The sequence below is a fragment of the Mchenga conophoros genome, linkage group LG7, assembly GCF_057382185.1.
Source record: "Mchenga conophoros isolate Kocher_MC1m ecotype Shallow Benthic linkage group LG7, M_conophoros_male_GT1.1, whole genome shotgun sequence".
Lineage (NCBI taxonomy): Eukaryota > Metazoa > Chordata > Actinopteri > Cichliformes > Cichlidae > Mchenga > Mchenga conophoros.
In genome coordinates, this window is record NC_140532.1 from 59,809,784 (window position 1) to 59,831,026 (window position 21,243).

Sequence of the window (21,243 nt, forward strand, 5' to 3'; positions counted from 1 at the left end):
GCTGACAGACAGGCTCGGGGAGCTGCACGCTGGGAAGGAGAACACACACACGTATGCCTTTCCCCTGCATACAGAAATGCGTGAGCTCGCATGTATGCATTGCAACAGATTAAGCACACACATGGGATCTGAGATGAATGATGATACAATGGCGAAAAAGTCAATCTGCTCACTATCTGCATCTCTCTCCCCGCTCTCTCACACACATACACACACACTCATCAGCCTACTGCAGTGCCCAAGACGTCCTATCACACAGCTACATCAAGCTTGGAAGCACATACGCTGGGACGCTGAGTCAGATGTACACTGTCGGTGGCAGTGCGCCCCCAGTGGTCGTGCAGCGGTGCTACCGCTCCTGCGCCGAGGTTAAAAAGCGGCGGGCGGCGCACTGGGGCCACAGTGTGGGGCGTGTTTGAAGAAGACACAGAAAAGTTAGTAGCGGATTTTTGTCGCGTCTGACTTGCAGCAGCATCGGTCGAGAGCATCATGGCAAACAAAGCTCAGCAGCCTCCTCACCTGCACCTGGCCGAGGTCACCGCGTCCCAGTTCCTCGACATTTGGAAACATTTCGACAGTGATGGTAGGATTTTATTTCCCCTCCTTAGAAATTAAAAGTTTATTTTTAACTCTAAATTAATGAAATATTAAATGATAGGCTGATTAGATACAACTGGTGTGTGAAGTCATCGATTTAATGACTGATGGAAAATGCGAAGAAAAGGTTGGAAATGCTTTTCAGCCTAAAACCGTTAAGCTTAGCAAAAAAAAAAAAAAAAAGATTTTCGCGCAAAAGTTAGATTGTGCAGGCAGAACGACACTTAAGAGATGTGAAAGATTAAAAAAATTAAAAGAAGAAGAGGAAGAAGAAGAAGAAATTGAAATTCTTATGAGCCATCTTTGCAGCTCACAAAGTGAGATTTTAAGAATATGGGACTGTTTTTCATTTGGTCCCGAAGCTGTGGTCTATTCTTTGTCTTCGTCGTTTGCCTGTTTGATGGATAAAGCAGCTCAAAGGAGACATTTTCTGGTTAGATCATGTTTAACAACTTCAGAATAGATTTTTTTTTTAAATCAAGAAATACATTTTGGTTGCATGGATTTACAATGAATCTATTTATAGTCACAGTTATAGTTACGCACGGTTTTACGTTTTTGGTTCTCTGATAAATCTATCAATCTAAATGGTAGGTAAACTAACACCATGTGAAAGTCATTAAAGCGCAATTCTGGTGCATGCTGCACAGAGAAGTGCGCCGCTTTTTAGAAATGAAGGCATTTCATTTAAACGCCTGTGTTAAGTGAAATTTTGCAGTCAGCAACTTGTGCTTCCATTGGTCCTTAAACTGCATTCATCTGTGAGTGATGCTGCTTCCACTGAGCTGTATCCGATCACAGCTGATGGACTGATGAACGTGCCATTCCTGAAAACTTCAAAATTGTTACTGACAATTTATTTTCCCATTAATATCCAACATACGCCCTTACGCATTTTTTGTCATCAAATGACTCAGTGCTGTCTTACCTTCTTGTCTCAGTGCTCTTTATATCACTCTTTGTCTGTGTGTGGATGTCTCTATGACAAATTCATCAGCATGTCACCACAGTAGTGAAAGTTTTATAAGCCTGATTAGAGATGCTTTCATTCCATTTGAAGGTCTGCAGACTCCTCAGCAGATTGAAGGCTTTCTGCAAACTGATGGATAGACTATACAGCAGTCTGATAAGAAGACCATCAGTTGCTGCCTGTAAAACCTATAAATTATTCTTTTATAGGTTTTTAGAGTCTTTTTTAGATTTTAAAATAGAGTCACTGTGTGCTTTAATGTGCCACATAACTGGGATCTAATATCAAACTGACAATATTACGAACCCTGTTGAAAATAGTAGTCAGGATCTGTCATCTCATTCACTTTTTCATGAATCTCTGGCAGTGATGTAAACATGATGAGGCTACAACTGGCCATTATTTTAAAAATATACAGTCTACTTCTCCAAGATGTCCATATCACACCTGCAGATGAGGCAAGTGTGCCACACCTATTTGCTTTAAACACATCCTCCCGAGAGTTTATTGTCACCATGATGTGTTTTGATGCTGGCACACTTGCTGAACTGCTTTCCATAGGGAAATCAAGGTGGAGGGACATTTCGGGTGGGGCAGAGAGGTTCCACAGCTGAGCTCCTCCATATGAGCCGCTGTGCAGAGAAGGTTGTTATGGCTCTTATTGCTCATCATGGTTTCAGCGTATGGATATTAGTCCAACCACCCAGGTACTTAAGTTCTTAAGCGGTGGTATTTTACATATTTTGCTCTGCAGTGAGCCACTTTGCAAATCAAATTTAACCAGTACGCTTCCACAGATTTGGCTACTGAGTCTGATTTCTGCACTCATTAATGGGAGTGTCTTCTGGCTCAGCAGAAAGAAACGAGAGCTAATTTGTTTGTTCAGGTTGAGTAAATATCTCTGAGTTCGAGATAAAAATACATGAGAGGCGATGCACCTAGAGATGATGAAACCACATATTCCCCTGGTTGGCCCAGGATCAAATCTCATCTGGATTGCGTCTCTTGCAGCTCCTCTGCTCAAGCGTCCCTCTCATCTTTCCCTGCTGTCTCCTTCGAGCCTTTTCAATTCAGTCACTTCAAAGCTGGAAAAGGAAACAACTGCAGTTTCGTTTGCTAATTATAGCAGATTTGCTGTCAATTATTTCTTATTGACCTGGATAAAAACAATTTGGAACACTAAGCAGAATCTACTTCCTGAATTGACCCAGCTGTGAGCTCAACACAAAATATTTGAATAGACAGGGCTCCACTTTCCTTTGAAAGGCAAATGCACTTTATATAAGCTTTAAATATGCACTTAGTTGGCACAACTGGCCCCTTTGAGAGTTTTTCCCGGTCGGGGTTGGATTATAGAATAAATAACCAGAAGTAAAATCACTTTACCAGCTTGTCCCAATGGTCTAGTGATGCATTAAATGTTTACTAGTGATGAAAAAGTGTTTATTTGGGTCTAAAGTGGTTTTTGTGAACCTTTTACAGTATCTGGGTGCTAGGTACAAACTTTAAGTGCGTGTGCAGAAATACAAAAGTACAAGTTGGCAGGAATGTTCTCATTGCGCTGTGCAAAGTATATATTTGACATTTGAGCAAAATTATCTGGGAGTAAGGTGAAATCAGCCATAAAATGTAGCTGCTGGCAATGATGCACATTCACATACTGCTATTTGGTCTAAATGTCTACACTGGAATTGGGACACTTCAATACAATCCGTACATACTGACGTTAGTCAGCAGCACACACAGCATTTCATACCTTAAACATACTGTTGTTATTTAAAGGCTGCTTGAAACAGAACTTGCTTATCCTGCTTTTGAATAAACAGAGTGTGAAAGCATTAACAGATGGTGGTTTGCACAAATGAATGGGTCTATTGCTGCATCTATTGAGCATATGAGCGCATCCCCAAACAATCATTTCATATATCTGTTTTTATTACATTTTTATGCCATTCGTGTTGTAGTTAATCACATCATACTTACTCTGTTTAATTACCAAGCGGGCCATTTCTCTCTACAGTGCTAAATGTCAAATAAGAGGCACAGGAGGGAGGCTCGACAGCAACAGAGCATTTCACTGTCCCACATTTTCATTAAAACAGCAGAGTTTGTATTCATGAGTTTTGATAACATCACTGAGGAATGCACACGCACGCACACACAATTTCCTTGGATAAAAGATGTTGTGAGTTTAGTTGAATAGAGAGAAGGAGTTAGATTGAAAAAGACAGAGGGAGAAAAAGAGAGACAGAAAGTTAGAGAGAGGCGGAAGGAAGTGGATGGCATAATAATCTTTGTTAGCGTTTAATGAGGCAGCACTGCCTTCCAGGGTTTTATTGAAGCAGCTAGTCACATCGTTTGGAGCCATCTGTCCGGCCATTCAGCAGGAGTGTTGAAAGAATATTGGCACCGGTTCACATACTACCTGGGTGAAGTGGGCACCCTCATTTGTCCTCCGAATAGGAACTGTCAGGGCAAGAGAACAACAGGAACAAGAATAAAATAGGATAAGAGAAAAATGAAAATCAACTCTGTGGCCACCGCAAGATAAATTTGTCATTAAAGAATCAAAAAAGTGTGATTGACACGATCACAGATTAAGCGCCGCCTGGCAAAAAATGACACTCATGCCATCAGTCATTATGACAGCTTGTCAAAATGACTGGTGGCACACAGCAAACCAAGGTTAAGATATTTTCTAAAGGATTGTAGAAAGCCACACTGTTCTTGGCAAAATATCACTTTCAGAGTTTAAGTTATCTCAAATAAAAAAGCATATATAGGCTAGAACTATATCTAAATTAACCATTTATTTTCGTCTGCTTAATATCTGCCAGATTGCCACTGAATGCAGTATTGATCACTACTGAATAACCGAAGTGGCCCATGAATCATCACCTTGAATATCAAAGAAAAGTTATTTCCCATATATAGCCTCTCCTGGCATCCAATCTTGTGAACACAAAGTCTTTTGAAGAGTGATCACTGTGGCAGTCAATAATGAAATCTTTTAGAAGGAGAGGAAGAGAGTTACTGTTGAAAGGCTCGTGTTTGAATCAATACCAGGGCAAACCCAGGCCACGTTGGGATCTGTTTGACACTGTGACCGTGTCTCTGTTTGGGAACTTTTTGCACATCAGCATTACTGGTAAAAAATAAAAAAACAGAAAAACAATGCCATTTGTGATGGTGCATTAACATGCAATTATGGTCTCTCTGTTCCAAGGTAATGGATACATCGAGGGGAAGGAGCTGGAGAACTTCTTCAAGGAGTTGGAGATGGCTCGGAGAGGAGCGGGGGTGGTGAGTTCAGGGGCCAGGAATTAATCACATATCTCCACACTGACAACTCAGGCTTCACTTATGTTGAGTAAAATTGTTTCCTAGGACCCTACAAATCCTACATTCAGAGAAAAGATGAAGGAGTTCATGCAGAAGTTCGACAAGAACAAAGATGGACGAATTGAGATGTCAGAGGTAAGGCCTCAGAGGACCTCTTTATTTTATAGATTTTATTTAACAGAACAGCTCGACTGCCTGGGAAATATGCATTTTTGCTTTCTTTCCCTGATTTGGATGAAAAGATTGATACAAAACGTTTATATGGAGCTTCACAGTTTAGCTTGGCATAAAGATTAGAAACAGCTAGGCTCCACCAAAGATTGGTTTGACTTTTTGAGAAATATACCATCACAACCTGGACTCAGATATGCAGCAGAAAATGGATAGATGTATGGGTTTTTTCACATTCTTTACAATGATTAAGATAGAAGATCATTGCTCCCACATAAAACAAAAAGAAGTCGTTTATCTTAGCCTAGCTTAAAGATATAACTACCAGTAATGCAAAGAGGGTGGGTACCCACTTACAAGAAGAAGACAATGAGAACCTAGACTGTCCAATAATGAACGACTGTCAGCTCGGACGACAGGATGATTTCACATTCTCTTTTTTGACAAATTTACTGTAAATAGCCAAACACTGACTACGCTGACAGTTAGCTTAACTTAGCATAGAGTGCATGAGTAATTACTGGTCACTTAAATAGGATACACTAATCAGCCACAACATTTAAACCACCTACACAATATTATGCAGGTCTCCCTTCTGATGCCTAAAATGTTTAACCCAGAAAACCGAGGCCACAGAATCTCCATGAGTGTCCAGTGGTTTCTAGCACGGAATCATTTTGGTGTTGTGGCTCAGCTAGGTGGGGCTTCTTGTGAATTCTCGATCACAGTGGGCTCTGGGAATTTTGGAGCCAAGAAATTTTGGTGCCAAGTTAACAGCTCAAGGAGCTGTTCCTTGAACCATTCCTGAATAGTTTCTGTGGTGTGGTGGAGCACATTGTTCTGCTGGCAGTGGCTGCTGCTGACTGGGAGCGCCATATGGAGCGTTGCTTGGTTTGCAACAATGTTTAGTTGACTACTACTTGGCAAAGTAACATACGCATGCAGCACTTCTTGGACCCAGGGCCCAAAGTTTCCCAGCAGAACATTTCATTGTAATGACATAATTAATGTTTCTTGCTTCACCTGTCATTTTTTTTCAGTATGTAAAAATTCCGAAAACAACAATTTGTGGCGTTACATTTACATTGCATGTTTATTGTGATCACTTTTAGGCCTATTTCATTTTAACTGATCTGGGAAACCTTTAGTTCAGATAGCACTGCCACAGTCAAAGGAGGATTGTTATTTCCAGTCATTTACATTTGGCAGAATGACTTTCTTGTGGAAGCTCACTGCCCTTACATGTGCAGACATGGAAAGCTGGGGGCAAGAAGCTCACATGACACACCGTATATGAGTCTTGTGCATTGGATATCAGACCATAAACAGACTGCAAAATAAAGGTGAAGGTTTTCTGCTCATTGTGAGTGATGAGAAAAGGTTCAAAAAGAGAGCTCAGATAACTCAGAGATCCAAAAATAAAGACCCCAGAAGTCTGGTCAATATTTAACTGCTTGCATAAATGCGGTCTTCGTGATGTTCTCTATGGACCATCAGTTTGGGATATTGGTTTTCCTCGATTTGACCACTTTCACAGTGATTTGACAAAGCTGTGAGAAATAGGGCTTCTGCAATATCAATAATCCACTGCTGCCAGAGAAGTAAATGAGTGTGCAGTCCACTTGGTTGTGTGAACATGCAGTTTATAGTCTTTGTCTGAACAGCTAAAAATATGTATTTTAATAAATATTTCTAACTTAGGCATAGTTGTGCTTCTGAGGTTGTGGCTCTCTATTATTTATGCTGAGTTTCCCATTTGAGGCCTTGCAGACAAAAAGCTTCCCCAGTCTCTCCCAGAATATCAACTGTACCATCTTGTGTTCTCACCACTCCCATTTCCCTGTCACTTTTCCTAGCTGGCCCAGATTCTTCCAACTGAAGAGAACTTCTTGCTCTGCTTCAGACAGTTTGTCAGCTCCAGCGCTGAGTTTATGGCGGTAAGAGTGTGTTCCTGAGAATATCTCTCATATATTTTTTTCATAAGAACCTGCCACTCCTCTTGACCAACTTAATTATTTGATCTCTTCTTTAAGGCACTTTTGAACTTTTTGCACAGGAGGTTCTTGTTCACCGTTAACATTGGCCAGGGCGTACTTACTTCACTCAACCATAAAGTTATAGGCCAGAGTCAGTCAGCCTCAGAGGGCTTTAGTAACTGGAAAAAGCTTTAGTAACTTCATGGTGAAAACCATGCCCAACAGGAAGGAAAACAATCACCCCCACAGTATGCAACTGAAATGCTAACAAAATTGAGCCGTAAAAGGCTAATACTAACTGTGGATTATTTTCTGGAGACACTTAAAAATAATAAACATACAACTTTTGCTTATCTTACAGAAACATATGAAGACATTGGATATTTGTCTTATCAGTGATGATGCTTGCTGCATCCCCATTCCTCCTGCTAATAGCATCTATTTAATTCAATTCAATTCAGTTTTATTTATATAGCGCCAAATCACAACAACAGTCGCCTCAAGGAACTTTATATTGTAAGGCAGACCCTACAATAATACATACAGAGAAAAAAAAACAATCATATGACCCCTGTGAGCAAGTACTTTCGCGACAGTGGGAAGGAAAAACTCCCTTTTAACAGGAAGAAACCTCCAGCAGAACCATCCATGGTGGGGTTGGGGCAGCCATCTGTCGCACCTGGCAGGGATGAGGAACTCTTGAGGAACCCAAGGGTGTAACTTCTGGCAGAACCATCTCATGTCTTATAGTCACAATCGATGTGTTTCTCCTGAAAAACTGCATTTTTTATTCAAAGTTCCTAAAAAAAATACTTCTTGCTTCCTTTTTGCTAACAGATAGAATTAACAGGAGGCACTTTCACACAGTCGAAATTCAATAGAGACCAGAAACAGAAATCAACATTTACCCAAATTTGTGGGAAACTTTTGTCTCACATTATTAAATGGTTAAGTGGAAAGTGGAGAAACTCTGCTACCATTTATACTAAACATTTTCTGAAGTTTAAGTGGCACTTTGAATTTTGGATAATAGGTGAAGAGAAGTAGCAAAAAAACCCTCGAGACCGATATAGATTTATATCCTGAAAGGTAGCAGAAACAGAAAATAATCTATTCTACCAAATATCTCAAGAAGATGAGACAAAATGGCAGATTTCATGTTAGATCTGCTAAATGGAAAAAATGACGCCAATTAGAAACCAATTACATGTGAGGAAGAGGCTGTCCTTGTCTCTTGTGTCATATTGAGAAGGAATAATGAAATGAGAGAAGGGAAACGAATGAAAGAGAAGGTGTGCAAAGAGAGAAGGATACAAAGGGCAAACGAGCGAAAGCAGGAGCAGAGGAGACGTAAATGAAATGTCGATGGGAAGTTGAGAGCCAAAGTTTGAGAGCATAAAACAAGAGAGGGGAGATTAATCAGTCTTTGCTGAAGGGTGCAGGGAGGAGGAAGGGGGCAGAGACGTTTTTAAAGGGTTAGAATGAGGAAGCGGAGCCTTCTATTTTCAGAGTCATATATAATGGATAACACCACTGTAGCTCCTCTCTGCAGAACCCAGAGGAGGAGAGGAGGAGCAGAGAGAGGGGAGGAGAAGGAGGAGAACAAGAAGGGGGAAGGCCATCCATCTTTGATAAGGAGCCCTTCTCTGGACAGGGACAGCTGCTAGATTAAAACATTCATTAAAATGACTTTCTCTCCCCTCTTTCCTCTCTTTGTCCACTGTTGCCCTTTGCTCTGTATGTGGGCAAATAGGATTGTATTGAAAACTGTATGATTACAGTGATGGTCCAGGCATTTGTGGTCGGCTGCTCTGGAATGATTTCTGCTGTGCACCAGAGAAAAAAGGCAAACCCTTGGCATAGTCAAAGAGTAAGCTGGGAGTTGATCAGAGAGGATTTATTCAAGGGGAAAGAATGTAAATCACTCTGGAGACGAGCTTCTCTGTGCTTTTGAGCTGAGAAAACGCTTTCAATCGATTGCTTCAGTTTGTTTCGTTGATTTCTTTTTAGGCATGGAGGCGATATGATACAGATCGCAGTGGCTACATTGAAGCAAATGAACTGAAGGTAAATTCTCAACAACATTAAATCAAATGTTAAGAAGCACTGACACATGTTTATTCATTTGATCATATGTGACCAGTAACATGCAGTGTCTCATTTATTACAAATATTGCTTTAACCTGTTGTCATACTTATTTTATGCATTTTCTTCTCTTTTCTCCCCCTACACACATTCATTTGCACATCAACACACACAATAACAGAGCACACCCCCTAAAATGTAATTATCAAATATTATGAACTAGGAAACTGCACATGTCCCGAAAATCTTTAATCTCTGTATTTTCTTACACCTTTCATTCCAACATTTTATTGACATTTTAAATATATACAATATATCTTTATGTGTACGCATACTTGTATGTATATTTCAATTTTGCGTTACACCTGCATGCTTTGTTTTTGGTATCAAATAAATCAAAGGGGGAAAAAAATTTGTGTCATTATCATAGACTGTATAGCAAAGATGGGCGTACCTAGCGTAACCCATTGTTTATGGAGTCTGGTTTTAGGCTTTGATTTTGGGATTATGGCTAGTTTTTAAACAGTCTATTAATGCTTTTTTGTTTTTTGTTTTCGAAGCTCGTAGCAACCAAATTTGGCTAACAAACCCCAAATACAAAGTTATGAGCTGATGCTAGCTTCATTATCAAGGTGCTTTTAGAGTATCACTCTTCAAAATTGCATCACAATCCAATTTAAAGAAACAATATAATTACATTTAAAACTGTTTCAAAAAGCAGCAGCACCATGAGCACAGTTTAAAATAATGAGAAATCCTGTTCAGTCACCTGAATTAACTTGAGTAAATAGCTAACAGCTACAGCCTGTCAGTATAAACATCTCTAACAAGATGAACTTTGATTTACCTGCATATATTTTGACAAAATTCATCTTTGTATAGTTTTGATCAAGGGGAAATAAGCTAAGAGACCAAAACAGTTTTTGATCAAACTGACTCACTTTTGGAGCCAGCCTCAAGTGGCCACAAGAGGAACTACAGCTTTTGGCTTAATTTTTTTTAAAGAAAAGGATACAGCCCTCGTTCTTGCACACTCACTGTGTCAAGGCTGAATGGCCGGTGAGTGGTGTGGACCCAAACGCAGACAAAACGAGGCGTGAAATGTGAATAACCAAAAGGGGAGCTGTTTCATATAGGCTGAACAGAGTAACGAAAAGGCTGAAGTGAGCTAAACTATAACTAAACCTGACAAAGAACGAATGACAACTCACACCATGAATACAGAACAGGGTAACGAGGGAAGAGGAAACACAAGGGGAAGACAGCTGGAGTGAATAAACATAATGGCACAGGATGAAGCAAAACCGAACACACTGAACACAGGATGCGACACTGTCAGAGTAAACAGGAAACATTACAAGTACGCAGCTTCACATAGGACCAGGAGGAAAGAACAGACAGGAGACCAAGACAGACAGGGGGAGGCAAAGGAAGGTGACACAAAAAGGGAAACACGGAAACAATTAAGGAAGACGAGACACAGAGGGAGAGAGAGAGAGACGAGACAGGTTGGGGAAAACATACATGACTGCACATGACAGACAGGGGAGAATGGAATGAAACATCAGGAGGGCACATGTAAACAGAAAAGGGAGACAAAACACAAAGACGTGACTTGGACCTGGGGAACAAGGAAATGAGACACAGAGAGAGGAGAGACGTAGATGACATGACAGACATAGAGGACACAGAGGAGAGACCAAGACACAAGGGGAACCTAACAGACAAGAAACTAAACTGGGAATACAAGGAACTCAGAACATAGAATAAACTCAAGACTAACCAATGAACCTTAAATCACCATAAAGCATATTCACCAAAACACAGGAAATTCAAAACGCTGGGTCAAATGGCCCAGAAGCTCGAACCGCCATCAGTTATTAATAATCAGTTTAGCATACATTTAGGAAGCAAACATAGGTACTGTTTGCCCAGCACATAACTTTAAATACCTGATAGAAGTAGAAATGTCACATTCATTTATGTTTTTCTTATAACTGAATGTGGCATTCTTTTGAGACGTATAAATTGTTTGCCACTGAATATTTTCAGTGTGTCATCTGTGAGCATATGGATGAGCCTTTTGACTCAGGAGAGATAAATGTCTGCTTCACAGGAAATTCCCCACTGACCTCAAGTGTTTTCTTTTTCTTTTTTATGTAGCGAGGATTCAGATACAAAAAAAGCTTTACTGATTACACAAAGGTTAGTCATTAAAACCCTTCTAGGAAATGTTTTGTCAAATTATATAAAGGAAAGTGCACCACAGTGGCAAGCTGCGGATTAATTGGGGTCAGTGATTACTCGTTGTATACAGATTTGGCTGCTCGGGTAGTTGTGGGAATAAGATCTCTTCCAGCTGACCAGGTGCAGATGAGTTACTCAGGTGTGGCTTTTTGAAAGCTTTAGAAAAAGTGCAGAGGAGATCTCAGGAAGCAGACATGTGTCTCACCACATAATTGTGAGCAGGCGCGGAAAATATTGACTCAAGTAGCACATAACTGATACCTTTGGTCTAATGCTACTGGAGTACTTTATTTATAGAAGATGTTATACTGTGCTAAGTTCAGAAGGAATTGTAGTGTTTGCTGCTCTACATGTACTCTTCAATTCTAATTTCAAAACAAAACACCAGATAAACCAATAAATCAAAATATAATTTAATAATTCAGTGTCTCGTTTTTTTTCTTCCTTTTTTGTCCCGTTTTTGTCATTTCTTTCTCTTATTCTTGCATTTCTCTCCATACCTAATTTTCACATTTTTTCTTTGTCAAATATGGTAAAGAAAAAAACCCAGCCAGCCCAAACTTCAACACTCATGAATATAACTTTATTTTGCAAGTTTATGTTTTTTTGATATGTTAGGGTTATATTCTCCAGGGCTTATTGCAGATGTTTTGAGTGTTTTAAGTTTTTCAGATTGTTAGCATATGTTAAGTAAATGTAAATGCATCTTCATCTAAGATCTCTGTATTTGTTTTCTGGACATTTTGCCTCAGCTTAATGAAAGACCAGGCACAGCCGCTGGCTCCTTTTACTAATCCATGGGTGCTTTTCATTATGCCTCTTCGCTTCAGTCTCTCGTGTCTCTTTCTCGCTTCCTAGCTCCTCCTGGATATAAGAGAGAGATGAAAGGAAGAGATATAAAGGCGGAGGAGCTAAAGCTGCTGAATGCTTAGTTTTAGTGTAATTTCATGTCACGGCATTTGATAAAATTCTTCCATATAGGATGCGCATATGTTTAATTGCAAAAGCTTTTCCAAAAGCCTTCTCTCCAGTCACTCCTCATCACCCAGACTTGCATTTTAGGGCACTGCAAGATCCTCCATGATGGGCAATGATTTTTGGTTCATGGGAGGAGAGAGAATACAAGGAAGCACAAGTTAGCATAATGAAAAGCACCCTGTGTGTCTCTGTCCTCAGGGCTTTCTGTCAGACCTGCTGGAGAAAGCTAACAGACACTACGACGAGCAGAAGCTGCAGGAGTACACACAGACCATAGTAAGACTTGCTCTCTTGCACATTCGAACGCTCAATCACACAAGCTCAGTTTAACTGGACAAACTTTACACTGGACAAACAAAAAGCTGACAATCTTTAGAAGATGCTTCACTTGAAGAAAACTAAACTGTATACATTTCTGATAAAAGGCAAATGTCTAGCAATTTGTGGAGGTACTCAGTGGCCTGTTATAGTGGTGGCTGCAGCCCTGTGCGGCTCACTGGTTGTGACCCATCATGTCCTGCAGGTTGTGAGACTGCAGCCCAGATGTGCTAACATCTGCTTCTTCCTGGAAGCCCCAGAGCTGAGCTGACCTAATTTTCTGAAGCAGTTTCTTCATAGACAAATTTATTGTTACTTCATCTAGTGCAGAGGGACATATTAGAGATAAAGCAAAAAACAGAGGCTGAGATTAATGTAAAGAATGAGTCATTTTAATCAGCATACTGCTATGATGCAGGCAGTGTTGCTAATTTATGAAAAGTAAGGTGTAAACTAATGACTAAAATTAGTCTTGTAATGAAAAGGAAATAATACAGTACTGCCAGCAACAACGGGCATTATACCCATGCATGATCTCTACTTGTGCAATCAGATTCACACATCGCTGTTCACATCTGTGTCACCTTCAGTCTCCAAAGAATCAAGCTGACCAAATGTTCTTAGATTTTATGCACACACTTATTACATTTAGTTATGACATATGTACAGTCCAAATTTTGACCTCCAAAAGGGTCCAGGAAAAACACCAAACCTTCAATGGTGACATATTTTCCTCCTGTCTTGTTACTCAGAACAAATTAGACCACAGACATGTTGTCAAATGCATCCCACGCTACCTCTCGAAGTAGTTTGAGTGATCCGTCAGTTGTTTTTTGGGTTAATTGTTCAGCCAATAAAAATGCTCATCACTATTTGCATAGACCATAGTGGCATCAAGATGCCTTATTGCATGTGACAACAGTGCAAAACTTCTAGGCATTTTTTACTGTGTGTAGGTTTTCATTTAATAAATAATTTAACACTCTTCGATGTAAAAGAGTGGGTAAGTCTCCATTTTATTATTCTTTTCCTCCAGTGTAACTCTCTTCTAAACCTTCTGACTTATTGTATAAGGAAAACCTGCCATACTGGCTGAAAAACTGAAGCAAGGTTTATAGACCGCTGCTTTTAGTGTTCCTCTGTTAGACATGTAGTATTAAGGAGGAAAAAAAGAAGTGGTGAATATATCATAAATTTATGGCTACTCCTTCGGCGTCTCAGCCAATGAAATGCACGGAACCACGTGTACCTTTACTTTGACAGAGTATACCTATAAAAAGCTTCCTTTCACTTTCTCCTCTGTTCTACTTCTGCTTTGTAGCTCAAGATGTTTGATCTGAATGGAGATGGGAAGCTGGGCCTGTCAGAGATGGCAAGGTAATATGTAATTTTGCTTGTTTTTGCTCATTGTGTAAATGTTGAAGCACACTGCCCGCTGATGCTCATTCACTGTCAAAGAACGTGAATAATTTAACAACTATTGTGTCCACTAATGAAGTCCTTCTCTGCCGCAGGCTTCTTCCTGTACAGGAGAATTTCCTGCTGAAATTCCAGGTAGGGGACAAACATGGGGCTGAAATAAAAGCAAAACAGAAATGATATATTATACTCGGAGAACGCCACTGAATTACATAATACACTGTAACCATTTTATAAATTTATGATTCATAGTCCTGTTTTTGATGATGGTTAAAGTAGATATTCATTGACTCTTCAAGAGTAGCTTTGTATAATTCACAGTTTAAAATAATCCTTATATGTATTATAGTGGATCTTACTGCTTCATATCAATTCATCCACTGTCTGAAAGAAGCTGTTGTAGCACCTCCCACTTGAAGCCAACTTTCATCTGATTGGCTGCCCCTCATAACTGACGGGGTGGAAAAGGCTGTGGGCAGGGCTTCTCTGCTTAGAGACAGAGCTGTGTGCCAGACCATATTAGAGATATCCATCCTCAGCTGACATACAGAGTCAGATGTAGAGAAGACTTCTGTGTGAAATCAAGCTTGAGGTTTTGGCTAACAGCAATTAGTTGACTATAAACTGCCCTCCTTATTTGAAAATTTCACCATGTTTCATATGAGCATAAACCACAGCAGTGTTGGTCAAGTTACTTGAAAAAAGTAATCAGTAACTAATTACTGATTACTTCCCCAAAAAAGTAATCCCGTTACTTTATTTTCAAAAGTAATTAATTACTTAGTTACTTTTTAAAAACACGATTTACAACCTGAATAGGTAATAAAGCAATAGATCTTTCAGCCCAATTCTACTTTTTCTGCATAATCCATCAGAAAAAGTAGAATCATAATCAAATGGAAACGTCTCTTTTTAAAACTTGTTTTATTAGTTTTAATCTTTTAACTTTATGCATCAAGCAAAAATTAAATTATATGCACCATATTATAAAAATATCAGTTAAAGAATCCGCGAGTTTCTCTGTGAGTTTCCCATTACGTCGTAGCGCACTCGGTGCTTGCTCGGAAGTTTAGGGGGTTTTTTCGCTGTAAAAAGAAGTTTTCTTCCCACGCACAACGGACACTAATGTCACTTTTTATGGAATCAAACTCAAAGTAAGGTCAGTACTTCCACACTTTAAACGCTGAATGCTCATACTCTCTCCCGCACTCGATATATGATCCATTGTTGATCTGCACACAGCTATTGTCACAAATGTCTTACTCGCTTACGTCACTGTCATGAGACATTCTCGCAAAGAAATCATGGTTTTAGTAACGCAGTAACACATCGTTTTTATGGGAAAGTAACGGTAATCTAATTACCATTTTTGCAATAGTAATCCCTTACTTTACTTGTTACTTGAAAAAAGTAATCGGATTACAGTAATGCGTTACTTGTAACGCGTGCCCATCTCTGCACCACAGTAGGAGTTCATAAGTGACAGAAAACAAAGTATACTGGGTCTGAATTAGTTTCACATATACATGTCTTTATTGATTTTTTGTAGTCTTGTAATTAAAGTGAAACCTTGTGTTTACAGGGTGTCAAGCTGACTTCTGAGCAGTTCAATGCCATCTTCACATACTATGACAAGGTAGGTGACATGTTATCAAAAGTGGTAAACTGAAATTCAATAAATGTGATTTTTTTTAAAGAAAAATCAAAAAAGAAAAAGAACCAAGACTGTGATGAAACTATTTGGCCTTCTTTTATTTAATCAAAAAACAGGTTTGATTTTTTATTTTTATTTTTAATGACTGATAATAATTGTGGGTTGTGGGGCATGTTTTCCAGTCTCTGAAGGATATGTCAGAAAAAGTTTCAGAACAACTGCTTTAGTGTACTTTGGCAAGAATGGATTCTTTGATCTGTCTTTCTGCAACGTTGGGAGCTCTCCCGGGGATTTCCTCCATGTGTTCTGAGCTAGATTGGCATCTGCAACAACAACACACGAGAACCTCATCATATCTAGTTATTTTGTTAGCGACAGCTCCGTCTCCCATGAGTCTTCCCTATGGGGAAACGTTTAAGGCTTCAGGCTGTTGTTACATGCTCGTGAAATCATTGTGAAAATAATTAATGGTTAGTCCACACAAAGACAGACAGAAAAACAGAATGGAAGTGTGTCTGAATAAGGGTGGGACTCTTTACAGTGTAAAAACACGCCAGCTTGAGTCAAGCTGTCTGGGTGACTCAGTGCTGTTTGTTTAGGAGATCCCTTTTTGTTAAAATCATGAATATGTAAATTCTGTCTTTTACCTTGGGCACTCTTCATTTACCTAGGGAAATGAGTCAGACTTGGCACACCTGTCCTTTTGTAAACAGCCCAGGGTGGCTGAGCAGTGGTTTGGTTAATGGGCATATTTTCCACATTAGCAGTAGAACGGTGGGGAGGGACTATGGTACAAGACGGGAGAGAGCAGCGCTCTGTGCATCTGTTATATCATTTTTCTTGTTTATGGTATCGTGTGTGTTTTGCACAGCTGAGGGACCAGCCATAATCTAAGTAGCTATAAGAAGGCTGACTCAGTTTTTTGCAGAAATAAACAATTCAGTTTGATGTAATACAGCGCTGGTGCCTTTTAGCCCAGTTGTTAGCATTACCTTAATGTTCAAAATGCTTTTCATTTTCCCCCGATTTATATTAGTGATGAAATAGAGTAGTGAAAGTAAATTAATTACAGTAAATTAAAGTATGCGCCTTACTGCTTTTTCAGCAACAGTGATTCAACTGCTGCCTGAAATTCATCCCCTTTGTAACCAAAAGATGGGCAATATCCTAATGTGAACTACATGAAACTACAAAATGCAAAACTTTGAAATGTAGCATGTATATTATAATTGCTTCATGTCTTCTATCCTATGACAGAACAGCTACACTGCTCACGTGCAGCCTTGCACACACGAGAAGACAGGATGCAGACACTCAGGGACTTTTTAGGTCAATAACAAAAAAATAAAAATTGGAAATAGTTTTCTGTGCCCTGCTGTAGCAACAAGTAGAAGGGCTGCAAAATGCCCGTTTATCTACTAAGTTCACTTTGAAGCACAAGGCCACACCATGTAAGTCCATGACCTTAAATCATGTCAGTGCACTGACGTTGTGATTAGAAAAAGAATAAAAACAAACAGCTATTCATGTTTTCAACCTCTGTGTTTTTGTGCTCTCTTTTTGTCCCATACTAAGTAGTATGGTTGGCAAATTTGTATAGAGCCGTCCATGGCAGCGATGGGAGGGGGGGGGGGGGGGGGGGTTGGAGGTTGCGTGCGTATTCATGACTTGAGTCAGACTGAAGGCTTGCACTCTCTTCACTCTCTCTAGTTCACTAGTAGAGGACAGGGTGGAATGTTTAATTATAGATTAGCCACTGCCGTCCATTCATGTAGTCCCCCCTCTGCATATGGAGCACTTGCATTTATGTGTGTAATTAGTTTCATCATTTTGTTATGAGCTCAAGCCCCTGCAGCAGAAACACAGGCATCTGCCGAGTGGCTGGGCAAAGTGTGGCCGGTCAGCTGAACACTAACGTGGCTCACAGTGCCATGGCCCCACACTGTGCAAGACTTGAAAATGTCTGAAAAGCAAGATGGCGTGGAGTGGAAGACAGACTGGCTCATACCTGATGTTGCTCTGCTTTCCCATAGCGCTGCAGAGTGCAGAGTCTTTTATCCTTAAAGGGAAAATAAATAGAATTTACACTTTATTCCCAAGATCTAGGACACTTCAGTCTGGCTTTGTGAACATCAAAGAGCATCTCCCAGAGTTAAAAAAAATATAAGACTGGCAAGACACTCAGCTCTGAAGTCATCTTGAGACCGAGCCTAGATGAACAGAACATGTTTTGTGCCACTTGCCAAGGGAAAATGTCCAATAATTTGGGCTTATTTTCTGGCCCTAAACTCTCTAAACACGGCTGTGAGACATAGCTCATTAATTAGCAAGGGGGCTCCGTATTAACTTAGCAACTAACCCCATACACAGAGTTTTGAATGGGAAGTCTTTTTTAAATGATTTGCTGATTGCTGCCACAAAATACTGAATGAATGAAGTCGAGCAGCAGCGAAAGGAAAAATCAAATAGCTCTGAATCAAAACATTGTTGACAAAAGACTGCCTTTACTTTAAAGAATGAATTACACGAAGGGAATGAAAATATATATGTGACATCTATATTTTCAAAAGCTGTGGTAAAATTTGGTACAGTATCATTATTATTAACGGTAATTACTTGCCTCCATTATGATTGTTTGTAAGTGAAAATTACTATCATGATGTTTTTGGTGACTCCTTCCAGGATGGAAATGGCTACATCGATGAGCAGGAGCTGGACGCTTTGCTACGAGACCTTTACCAAACAAACAAGAAGGTAAGGCGGGTGTTCACTCAAGGTGATCAGACCTACAGCCTGCTAGTGCATACTGAAAAGAGCGCAATGGGGAGGTTTAAAAGATCCTATGATGTATGGTTTGGAGACAGGGGCACTAATAAAAAGAGAGGAGGCTGATCTGGAGGTGGCAGAGTTGAAGATGTTAAGAATTTTATTGGAGTGACTAAGATGTGCATGATTCATGAGAAAGAGTTGGAAAGGCAAGGCTGATTTGGACATGTGCAGAGGAGGGATAGTGGATAAGCTGGAGAAAGGATGTTGAATATAGAGCTGCCAGGAAGGAGGAAAAAAGTAAAACCTAAAAGGAGGTTCATGGATGTAGTATGTAGATGTAGATATGCAGAGGGTTGGTGTGAGAGATGCTAAGGATTGGGAAAGCAGATGATTTGCTGTGGTGACCCCTAAAGGGAGCAGCTGAAAGAAGAAGATTGGCGGATACTAAGATAAGCATATGTGTATGCACCACATGTGGCTTGCCTTTGAACTCCTTAGTTTTTATTTTGGGTTCTTCAATCCAACGTGTTTGCGGTCTAAAAAGGTATTTTAAACAGAGCATTCTGCTAGTCCATGGTATGCCTGGTGCTGATTTAAGGGTAATAATAGTTTATCGCCTCCCTCAACGATGTATTTATTAGGCTAATTAGAAGTGAGCGTATATTACTTTTTGGCTGACATCACAGTAAGGCATACATTAAATCAAACTAAATGTGGGTGGCACAGTGGTGCAGTGGTTAGTATTAATGTCTTAGAATTAAAAAATCCCTTCCTAAGCTGAACCTCTTGGTTGGCTTAAGCCTTTTTGTGCAGAGTTTGAATGTGCTGCCTGTGTCTGCGTGGACTTCTATCAAAACTGAGCACAGACTAAGGATGAGAATGTGGTAGTCCCGTGGAATACACCAGCGACTAGCAACCTGTCCAGGGTGAGACAGAAAAGTTTCAAGATCTTACTTAGTGCATTTAGTATTCTAGCAAATGAACTGCACATAACTGGAACATTTATAGTCTACAGAGTGTCTCAGCTCTTTTTAGCAAAAGGGCTGTATATCCATACAAAGCCTAGTAGGTTTTTCCTTCAACATTAGCTACCAAAGCTGTTTAAAGCACTCTTTGGAAAGATAAACACTTGAATTCAAGCCCAACAGAACCCCATTTAAATTATCCTGAGATATGTAGATTTTTTCTCCCCCTCGCCAGCAGTACTACAGAGTGATGTTTTGATGAGTGAGTGGCCATATGCTGAGCTCCGGCAAGCAAATGTGGATACTCTAAAAACTGGTCTTTGTAATATATTACAGAAATGCTCCATAAACAAAATGTTTTAGTGAGGAAAAAAGATGATTGCAATCATAAGTTCTTATGCTTAAAATACAACTCGGAATACTTTTCACTATTTTGTTCCAAACCTTTTAACTTCAAAGAGATAGAACAATCAAAACAAAAGAACTTGCCTTGGATTTACTTTTCTGTCATTCAGGTTTCTAGTCAGAAACATAATAACATTTTTTAGTTTCCTCAATATCTTGAAAATAATCAAAACCTAATGCTGGGAGGAGAGTAGGAGAATATTCATCAAAATGAGCTATAGGATCATAACATGTTGCTTTTTGGCCTCCTCAGTGTATCATATCACCCTGTCTCTCATTCAGGAGGTGGACCCCACAAATCTGTCGGGCTACAAGCAGAGCATCATGAGCCTATCTGACGGAGGGAAGCTCTACCGTGGCGAGTTGGAAATTGTCCTCTGCAGGGAGCCAATTGTGTGACTCTTCCTTCTTTCTGTTCGCATATCATCATTTGCTCTGCCTGCCCCACCCTCTTCCCCTAGACCACATCCACTTCCATCTGAGTGGCAACATATGTATATCAGGTGCATGTGCCAGACACCTCCCGCCCCAATCATTACCTAAGCCCCTCCCCTCTCTCAAAGTAACAGGTTCAGATTGAATGATAAGTGCACTGTCAGCACCAACAGCTCTTCTTCTCTAAACCTTGTTTTGTTTTTTGCTACCTTACCTCTAATAATCATGACCCATCTGAATCCCTGTAGCTCTCTCTAGTAACCCTCCCACATCTTCCATTTCTGACCTCATCCCTGCCCATGCTGTGCGTGACTTGCAACTGACCAAAAGTCTCCCTAATGCCACCAAAATGCCCTGATGATAACTGCTATACCTTAACCCCAGCTTTACTGACCCCTTCGTTCCCTTGCTTTTTCAACTTTGCATTAGATACAATATAGTCAAAGAAAACTGCAGACAGATGTGTTTGAATTGATTGCATTTATAATCTGTGATGGAGCTGATATTAATTTTCCATCTCTGTTTTTCCTGAAACTATCTTGTTCAATTAAAACTCTTGTGTATCATTGCCATGAAAGGATTTTGGTTTTCAGTGTTTGTTTTTTGGCTGATACTGTCAATTGAAAATATTAATAAAATATCTTAAGATAAAATCATCTTTGACATGATTTTGTGTGAGTGACTGAGAGTGGTACAATACCATGCAGACCTCCCCTTGCCTATTTCAGCTATGCAGTGTTTCGCTATTCTGTCAGTTGCTTGATACATCCTGTTGTGGTGACCTTTTGCGTACCAGCTTGGCCATTTTTATCAAGGACTCCCAGCTTTTCCTGCTCCCCCACCTTCAATCCGCAAGCCGAAGTGTAAGAAGGATTAACGATGGTTGCAAATCCCAACAAGAGTGAGACGGT

General features: G+C 39.9%; 1 protein-coding gene across 1 annotated transcript; it reads left to right on the plus strand.

Moving 5' to 3' along the window:
- The first annotated feature begins 330 nt into the window (after positions 1–330).
- Positions 331–20,985, plus strand: calb2a (calbindin 2a). The gene is made up of 11 exons (XM_085280522.1): positions 331–583; positions 4,794–4,870; positions 4,955–5,044; positions 6,937–7,017; positions 9,067–9,123; positions 12,566–12,643; positions 14,007–14,062; positions 14,200–14,239; positions 15,687–15,740; positions 18,441–18,512; positions 20,180–20,985. Exons 1-11 carry the CDS (start codon positions 490–492, stop codon positions 20,294–20,296), a joined length of 816 nt encoding a protein of 271 aa, XP_085136648.1. The 5' UTR covers positions 331–489; the 3' UTR covers positions 20,297–20,985.
- Positions 20,986–21,243: the final 258 nt, after the last annotated feature.

Coding starts and splice junctions, on each gene's coding strand:
- calb2a (XM_085280522.1), top strand. CDS start 490: ATGGCAAACAAAGCTCAGCAGCCTCCTCACCTGCACCTGGCCGAGGTC. Junction 7,018..9,066: donor CCAGCGCTGAGTTTATGGCG/GTAAGAGTGTGT, acceptor ATTTCTTTTTAG/GCATGGAGGCGATATGATAC. Junction 15,741..18,440: donor TCTTCACATACTATGACAAG/GTAGGTGACATG, acceptor GACTCCTTCCAG/GATGGAAATGGCTACATCGA.